This window comes from Orycteropus afer, unplaced genomic scaffold (assembly GCF_000298275.1).
Source record: "Orycteropus afer afer isolate SDZICR_OR568_19922 unplaced genomic scaffold, OryAfe1.0 scaffold00041, whole genome shotgun sequence".
Taxonomy (NCBI): Eukaryota; Metazoa; Chordata; class Mammalia; order Tubulidentata; family Orycteropodidae; genus Orycteropus; species Orycteropus afer.
In genome coordinates this window covers 5,836,173-5,845,692 of record NW_006921628.1, presented here as the reverse complement: position 1 = coordinate 5,845,692, position 9,520 = coordinate 5,836,173, and the positions used below count along the sequence as shown (strand labels likewise).

Genomic DNA, 9,520 nt, shown 5'->3' with positions numbered 1-9,520 from the left:
AAAAAAAAAGTGCAGCTGGAATGCTCCTTGGGGGTGAGAATGACCAGACTTCGTTTCACCTACTTTGGTCATGTTGTCAGAAGGGACCATTCCCACTTTACCTGCTTGGAAAAGCGGAGGGTCAACGAAAGAGGGGAAGGCCCTCAACGAGATGGAGTGACACAGTGGCTGCAATGATGGGCTCACACAGAGCAAGGATTGTGAGGCTGACACAGAACTGGGCAGTATTTCGTTCTGTTGAACACAAGGTCGCTATGAGTCAGAGCCAACTTGAGAGCACCTAACAACAACAATCTGTGAGACTAATAATTTTTTAATTCATTATCTTTATAAATTATCCATGACACTGATCATTTGTACTTCTTTCTCTCTCTGTAACCTGAAGGAAGTAGGCTGGTAATCATCTGCACTTCATATTCATTAGTTCAGGTTAAAAGAAAATGCAGGAGAGATTTTGATAGAATTAAGAAAGCACTTTGATCACAAGATGTGTTCAACTTTATTAAGAGAGTTCAGCTATGTTTAAAGACCACATTATGGAGTAATTGAATCTATGAAGAAGGGGAAAGTAGAGAGCGCTAGGTCTTACTGCCACTCAGGAGGTTTTATCAATATAAAGAAAAACCACTTGAGGAGAGAATTCATAAGTAACTTACAAAAAAAGAATTCAATAAACAGCTATATACCTGTGAAACTCAGGAGATAAAAACTGATGACAAAGTTTTTATTTTGGTGTTTTATCTTCTGTAAAGAGCATAAAAAGGAGTAAGGAGGACCTCTGTAACATCTATAAATAAGGAAGAGAGACAATCCTTGAAAGAACTCAATACAGGAAAATGATGTGGTACAGTGAATTACTTGCTGTGGCTCTTCTAGCCATGGTCTTTGTAACTCCCACCAGATGACTAGGTGGGACTATGCAAATGTGAGGTGCTTGTGGCCCACCAAGGAGCCGGATAGCTTCCTAATAATGTAAATAAGGTATGTGGCACTCTTGTGAGGGTGGGGCCATAGAAACAAGGTGTATGGAACCCTAATGTGGAGATTGTGAGTTTTGCCATGTCACTATGCTTAAAATGAGCCATCTCAGAAGTGAAAAGAAAGGATCTCATTGTCATCAAGACAGAAGAGCCAGGAGTAGAATCTGTCCTTGGACCAACGATCCCTGTGCTGAAACGACAAAGACAGCAGCAGCAGAGGCAACTGAACCAAAAGACTAACATGAGAGAGAGCTGCAGGCTTGGTGGCTCACAAAGCAAGAAAGCTGAGTGCCTCCAGGCAGGAGGCTTGCTGGCAGAGTAGAGTGCTCTCTGGGCACGGTAAAGCTAAAAGAGCTTTTCAACACTTGCTGGATCAGGCCAGAGGCCAGGCCACAGGCCAGAAAGAAACTCACCTTAGGAGCACAGCTAAGGGGAAGTGGTCTTGATTGAAGAACTGTATCTCGAGCTTCCTGAATCTGAATTGTAACCTGATAAACCCCATAACTGTAAATTGTAACCTAATAAACCCCATAATTGTAAGTATTGTCTATGAGTTTTGGGTGGCCACTGCAAATTATCGAACCTAGTGGAGAAGTAGAGCATGCATGGGAAGGACAGCTGGTGTCAGAATTGGCAAAAAGGTTGCAGTGGCAGCATAACTGACCTTGCCTCACAGGAATCAGCCTTGGCCTGATGCTGCTGATGGTGATTCTGTCTCCCCCCATGAAGTTAGAGGAGATCAGATGACAATGGCCCTATACCATTTTTGCAGGAGACTTAGGTTGCATCAGTATTCTGGAGTCCCAAATTCAATATGGACAAATCCAAACAATTTGCCTTTAGGCAGTGTTTTCATTCTCCAGTGCTACTGTAACAGAAATACAAGTGGACAACTTTAACTAACAGGGATTTATTCTATTACAGTTTAGGAGCTAGAAGTCTGAATTCAAAGTGCCAGCTCTAGGGGCTGGGTGAAGATCCCTTAACTTTGGGCTTCAGCTCTGCCTCTTGCTCCCAGCCCAGTGGAGCTGGAGACATCTCTTCATTTAGGCAGCTGCTGCCTGCTAAGGCTAAATAAGCCCAAGGTTGGCATGTAAAAAGGCACAGTCCCAAGATTATCACACAATATGGCAGGCCACTGGTTCAAGTCCAGGAACAATCCTAAGATCAACAGACAACATAGCAGACTGCTGAATGAAGACTCTGCTACATGCAGGGTCCAAGCATGCCAAAAAGTTCAGAGACCTTTCTCAAAGTGTCATCTTATATACTAGAAGCAGATGACATCCCTGAGGCAGCTACTCAGCTGCTCACAGTAGATTCCACTATGGAGCTGATTACCCACCTCCCTCATCATGGGGAATAACTACATCCTACACCTAGCCACTCAAAATCAGGCCCAGCCAAGTTGACACACAACTTAACTACCACAGATAATTTAAGATCTTCATCAGCTGAGAACACATTATTTACTCTGAAAAATTTCTATGATGAAATATCCTTAGACTGCTGAGAGAATTTTGTGATGATTCTGCAGAAGCCCATGACTAATAACTTTTCTTACTATAGACATACAAGGGTCTCTCCAAATGTTCTGAGACTGTTAAATGGACAATGAAATGTCTTCACCAATGTGACACCCAGAGCAAATCCACAGGAGCATCAAAAGAATTGTGAAAATGTAAAAGAGAATAGAGGAAAGGGGAAGATAGAAATCAAACATTTGGGAGCTTTTTATCTAGAAGCTTGAAAAAGGGCACTTTATTGGTTAATGTGACTCAAATAAGAGCAGTTAATTGCAATAAAGTCAGGGGCCACATAATGTCCATTCAGGAAACATCTGACTGCATGTACATACTTAGTTCCAAACCCCTGTAAGACCTATGATATGAAAAATTTGCAGTATATACAATGGTTCATAATAACAAACAGGCACTATTTTGCAACTTGCATCAAAACATTATTATTGTATTATTGTGTTAAAGATATTTTAGTGTATCTGGAAATGTTTCTTTAATGTTTAATGCATAGAGAGGTACACTATACACTATATAATAAGGCAAACATTTGACCGACTAGATACAAACCATACCGAACTGTTCTGACTTACGAAGAAATTCAACTTAAAGACCAACTTAGGAACAGAACTCATATGTAACCTGGAGACTGTATGTATACAAAATGTTGTTCACACAACATCCAAATTATATAACAACCTCTTTCACAGAACATATCACAGACGTTAAATGATACATGGCTGTTATTTTAATAGGGAAGGGCCAGGAAATAATATACAACGTATATTCCATGATTCAGGGAATGCACAAAGTATATAACCACAGAAACAATAATTTTTATAGGTTAACTGTGTAATTACTCTAATGATCATCACATATTTCAACAGTGCTTGATATGTTGGATACTCAAGCCAACTCCTCTACCTTGATTAAACTTAGAAGAAATAGTAAAGCCATGAAAGGCCCAAGGTTGAAGGGAAAAAAAGTGCTGAAGTGCTACATCATCCAAGCTACTCTCTAACCATAGATACACAACAACAGACTCTGCAAACACAGGAGGAAGAGGGGTTACAGTAAGTTGTGGAAGAGGAAAGATTTCTCCTGAAATAGAAAAGAAATAGGGAACAAGAGCAGTGGTATAAAAAATTTGTTAAGTGACAATATATTTTGTAAGGAGCCTTGGTTGCACAATGGTTAAAGTGTTCGTTGGTAACCAAACGGTCAGCAGTTCTACCAGCCCAAACCTGGCAATCTGCTCCTGTAAAGATTTCAGCCTAAGATACGCTATGGGGCAGTACTACCCTATCATAAAGGGTCACTATGAGTCAGAGCAACTTGATGGCAGACAACAGCAATGTATTTTGTAAAAAAAAAAAAAAAACCACAATAGGTTCCTGATACAGGAAGATCACCATTAAAATCAAGTGTGATCTCTTAAAGGAGAAAGCTAAATGCATGGAAGAGCATGAGAATCAAATATCCCCTTTTGTGTGATAGAATGGAATCTGAGTATGAAAAGAAAATACATTTTTTTTTTTTTGTTTTAAAGTCAGAATATCTATTTTTAAAGATCTCTACAGCTGTATTAAACAGCTGTGGTGGCACAGTGGCTAAAGTGCTCAGCTGCTAACCAGAAGGTCTGAGATTCAAACCTACCAGCCACTCCACAGGAAAAAGACACAGCACTCTGCTTCCTTAAAGATTTACAGCCTTGGAAACCCTACAGCACAGTTCTGCTCTGTCCTATAGGAACACCATGAGTCAAAATAGCCTTGGCAGCAATGGGTTTGGTTTGGTTTGGTTTGGGTAAAGCTGTACTGTCCACTATAGAAGCTATTAAATTATTTAAAAATTAAATAAAATTAATCACCCTAACCACATTTCAGGGAGCTCTAGCGGCATAGTGCCTAAGGCATTTGACTGCTAACCAGAAGGCTGGCGATTCAAACCCACCAGCCACTCCTTAGAAGACTGTGCAATACACTTCTGTAGAGATACTGCCTCAGAAACCCAAGGAGGGGTCGCTGTGAGGCAGAACTGAGTTGATGGCAATGAGTTTGGTTTTTGGTTAACCACATTTCAGGTGCTTAATAACCACACCATATTGGACATATTGGACAGCATAGATTCTAGAACATTTCTATCACTGCAGAAAGTACTATTAGATAGCACTGGTCTAGAGAGAAAGATTCTATAGGCTTTCACAAACTGAAAAGTAGTAAGATTCTATTTCTGTGAAAGGACCAGCCTGAAAGCAAGAGAACAATAACTTCTCACCATCACTCTAAACCCTTTTAATGTTCTGACATTCCCAGGAATTATTTTCAAAGCACTGTGAAGAAACTTCATTTTTACATCTGAAAACAGGTCAGGTCAAAGTCATTTGGCTTACCTTCACAGAAATTTTTGATTTACATTCTACAAAAGAAAAAAAAATTACTAAACTATCAACCAAAAATATACAAAGGCAGTCATGAGAGAAAAATTAGCATTGTTTTAAGAATATATTAAGAAATATTCTCCACAAAACATTAATGTTTACTCCTGCTTGAATGTTCTTACTTCTACAGTGTGGCACAAATATTTCTATTTCATTTTTTAATTTGGTTATCTTTCCGAGATAAAACTATAAACACATCAGAGAAAAAGAAAACAAATAATGTGAATGAGAAGATTAACAAAATACAGTCTTGAGTTCAAGGTTCATTTTAATACTGAAAATGAATCAAATAACTATGGTCTTAAACTATAAATTTTTCTCAAGCAGTACACTCTATATGCAAAGAACATAATTATGTATTTTTTTATCTGTATTATTCATCAGGCAATAAGGATATTTGCTATTTGTAAACAGACTACAAATATGTTCAATATATTACACATGAAATATACTAGAAGTTTAAGTTTTGAGAATCTAAATCATGACAGTGGTAAGTAATGATATAATTTAACTTGGCTAAAAGTAAATTTGGGAGCCCTAGTGGCATAATGTCTAGGAGCTCTGGTAGCATAGTGCCTAAGGCACTTGACTGCTAACCAGGAGGCTGGCGGTTCTAACCCACTAGCCACTCCTCGGAAGGAAGGTTGGGCAATCCTACTTCCGTAGTGATAACCACCTCGGAAACCCAAGGAGGGGTCGCTAGGAGTCAGGGCCGACTCGATGGCAAATAACAACAACAACAACAACAGTGGCATAATGTCTAAGGCATTTGACTGCTAACCAGAAGGCTGGTGGTTCAAAGCTACCAGCCACTTCTTGGAAAGGCTGGACAATCTACTTCTATAGTGATACTGCTTCAGAAACCCAAGGAGGGGTCGTTATGAGTCAGATCCGACTCCAAGGCTGTGGCTGTGTTTCTATTAAAAATAAATTTGAGCAAAATTTCAAAAGCCTTTTTCAAAGTATTGAACTTTGTCTCAGTGTCTACAGTCTTGCCCTATTACAAGCAAAAAGTCTGTAAACTAGTATAAATTTTATATAAAAATTTAAAAGTTAACATTTTAAATTTCCTGTAACACAGCATACCATATGGAGACAATATTAGCTTGGTTTTTCCATCCAGTAATTCAGTTTCAAGCTTTAAACCATCTCTGAAAAATGAAAGGAAAGTGTGTCATTAAGAAATAGCAACATCTTAGCCAGAAATACGCATATGAACCTCAAAAGTAAATCTGCTCCTTTGAATTCATAAGGAATCGTGTAATACCATCAAATCATATGATGTAACTATCAATTAAGTCTTTCCATTCAAACCTTTTAAATCCAAGATAAAACTAAAAACTGCAATGAGAAAGTTTCTTCCTGAAACTTTTCAGTAATTCAAGAATTTGTTATCTTTAACCTGAACCTCATTTTGTTATTGGTAAGCAATAAACTCATTCAGTATTATTACCATTTAACTCTTACAATGCTGGGGGGGGGGGCGCTGCTCTCATCAAAATGTACTTAAGTTAAAGGAGCAGGGCGTAACATGCAGTAGTTTCATAAGGACCTCACTACTAAAACTGAGTTCTATAGAATGCTAGAGCATTATTTGAAAATGAGCTATGATATTGCCACCGGGGTTATTAAATGCTTGTGGACAAAATTTCCCTTAATTTTGAACATTTCAAAGAATACATAGTCACACTTAACAACACTTTGTTACTAATAGTAACAGATCTTTAACAAATTTTGGCTGCTATTATATTCTTTATGTGCATGTAAAAAGCAAGAGCATAAATTAACAGCAGACATCACCAACATAATTGTACATCTGTTAAGGCGCTAAGTAAAATTCTGCTGAAAACAAAAATGGTAGTAATTCACTATTTTACTGGAAGGGGGATAAAAAGTGTACACTAAAACACATTAACGGAGACAAAAGAGAAGTCCAAGAGGCAGAATTATACCTTGCTGGCAAGGCAAGGATGAAAAAGTGGGAAAGATCTGATCAGCAATAGGAATTTGCAACAGAATTAAACTACCTCAACTTACTAAAGGTAAAACAACACTGTTAGGAATAGGTTTAAGAATTTTCCTGTTGCATGCAGGGTTATGAACAATTCATGTTTGTTAGTAAAACGTTACCAAAAAGGAAACCTGTATGCAACTGCAAAATATCTGTTCCACACCGCACCGATAACTTCTAAAGGAGCAGCCTGTTTCTGTATTTTCAGATTCCTGAACATAAAATTTCCTTGCTAAACAATACGCAGTGAAGTCTGGGTTTGGTGTCTTTTTATCTTCTCAGACTATTAATTTAACTTTCGAGGATGAAAACAATACAACAGCCCTTTTTAATTATTAAAGTATACTTAACGAGTGTCGCCAAGAAGTCCAATCTACCGGACGGCAACCAACAACAAACTTCTTGTTGTTATGTGCCGTAGAGTCGTCTCTGACTCATCGCGACCCCTCGTTGGGTTTCCGAGGCGGTATGACTAGGGAAGTAGATCGCCCAATCTTCCTTCTGTGGAGTGGCTGGTGGGTTTGAACCGCCAGCCTTCTGGTTAGCAGTCAAGTGCCTTAAGCACTTAATAAGGGCCTATTAGTTGCCAATGAGGAGCTTTGGTAGCATAGAGCCCAACACATTTGACTACTAACCAGAAAGCTGACGGCCACTCCTTGGAAGGAAGGTTGGGCAATCCTACTTCTGTAGTGATACTGCCTCGGAAACCCAAGAAGGGGTCGCAGTGAGTTTGTGTTTTTTTTGTAGGTGCCAAGGACCTCGGGTGGCACAGCTGCCAAGCAAAAAATGATTACAACCAGCGCGAAACAAAAATGAGTCAGTCCGCCTCCCTGAAAATTTACAACCTTGGAAACCCTATAGAGTCGCGATGAATTGGAATCAACACCATGGCAGTGGGTTTTTTTTTTTTTTTAATTATTAGGTACCATGCACCGATAACACAGTTTCTTTGAGAAGCCTTGGTTCCTCACATCTGCAGACAGTGTTAAACTATACTAAGCACTTTGACATTCAGCAAAACTTCAAAGACAGGTCCCATAGAACGAGAGACTTGGGCCAGGATTTCTCCCCGGAATCCCGTTAGGCTTTATCTCTCCATCTGCCTTCTCCGCCACGCCTCTCCTCCTTCGCCTTCCCGAGGGAAAGGAGGGTGCGGAAGGAGGTGATGGACAGTTTCAATGCAAGCTTGAAGGTGAAAAGCGAGGGCTACCGTGCCAGTAAAGGTCCAGGCCCCCCGCCCCCCGCCCCCCGCTCCTTCGCCCCTCCCACACCCAGGGAGACGGCCACTGCTGCTCGAGGCTGGGCAGCTCAGAAAGTTCTCCATAAAGGATTCCAAAGTCCAACCCAGCCTTACCCTCTTCTTCCCTTCCGACCAAGCTCCTCTCCACGTCTTACCCTAAGGGAGACGGCCACTGCTGCTCGAGGCTGGGCAGCTCAGAAAGTTCTCCGTAAAGGATTCCAAAGTCCAACCCAGCCTTACCCTCTTCTTCCCTTCCGACCAAGCTCCTCTCCACGTCTTACCCTAAGTTCATGGCCTGACCTCCCCCTCTTTCCACAGGACACTGAAACCCCTGTGTACGTCGGTAACCGCTGCCGCTGAATAAGTGCTACGCCGATTGGATAAGGGAATGCCGGTAAGCTGGAAGGGTCGACCAATCAGAATGGGGCGTGCTGGCGAGGGCGCTCAGCCGGGGCGGGGCTCCGGGGACAACAGGTTCCGCTCTGATTAGGCTTGTCTCGGATTTGTCTCCGCCCGAGCCTGGTCATAGTTTGGGGGTTTGGTCTGAACAGGTACGAGCTCATGGTTTCGAGAATTCGTTGGCAGAAACCTTCCTTCCTCAGAATCGTAGCTTCCAAAGTTCACAGGAATCCCTCAGGAAAACACCTCAACTCAGGTAGGGTTGATAAAAATACTGAGGAACAAGAAGCATAAATCTTTTTAGGAAATTAATGGAACGGTGATGTTTGTTGTTGAAGAATACTGAATATAGCACTATGGACTGCCAGAAGAATGAACAAATTGTGTTGCAGGAAGATCAACACATTTTTTTGGGAACACAGTTCATAACAATAAGCTTCAGAGAGACATACAACTGGTGTCTTAGCCACCTTTGTGTTCACAGTACCTGGCATTGCACATGGGGTGGCTATGAGTGGAAAATTGGCACTTTGGCACATAACAATACGCATCTCCAAAGAATAAGACATTCTTCTATATAATCACAGCATCGTTATCACACCTAAGAAAATTAAAAATTTCATTTTAACATTTAATATTAAGTTCCTAGTTAATTTTCCCCACTGGTCCTAAGAATAATTTCCATAGCTTTTTATTACCAAACCAGGAGCCAATCAAGGATCACATTGCATTTGGTTGTTATGCCTCCTTACTGTCTTTTAATATAGAAGTCACCTCATTTTTTCTGTTGTTTTTGCACTGGCTTTTTGAAAACTCAAGGCCACCTGTCCCATAGAATGGCCTATATTCTGTATTTGTCTAATTGTTTCCTTATGGCACTGTTTAATTTGGTTTTCTATCCTCTTTATTTCCTGTAATATTCAAGATAAACAT

General features: G+C 40.3%; 1 protein-coding gene across 1 annotated transcript in view; it reads right to left on the bottom strand.

Moving 5' to 3' along the window:
• Positions 1-8,480, bottom strand: part of CCDC66 (coiled-coil domain containing 66) — a 102,701-nt gene extending 94,221 nt beyond the window's left edge. The window contains exons 1-3 of the mRNA XM_042780464.1: positions 8,470-8,480; positions 6,024-6,088; positions 4,890-4,915 (exon numbers count right to left, since the gene is read on the bottom strand). Coding sequence (XP_042636398.1) covers positions 4,890-4,915; positions 6,024-6,088; positions 8,470-8,480 — 102 coding nt within the window. The remainder of the gene's footprint in view (positions 1-4,889; positions 4,916-6,023; positions 6,089-8,469) is intronic.
• Between the last annotated feature and the right edge of the window lie 1,040 nt (positions 8,481-9,520).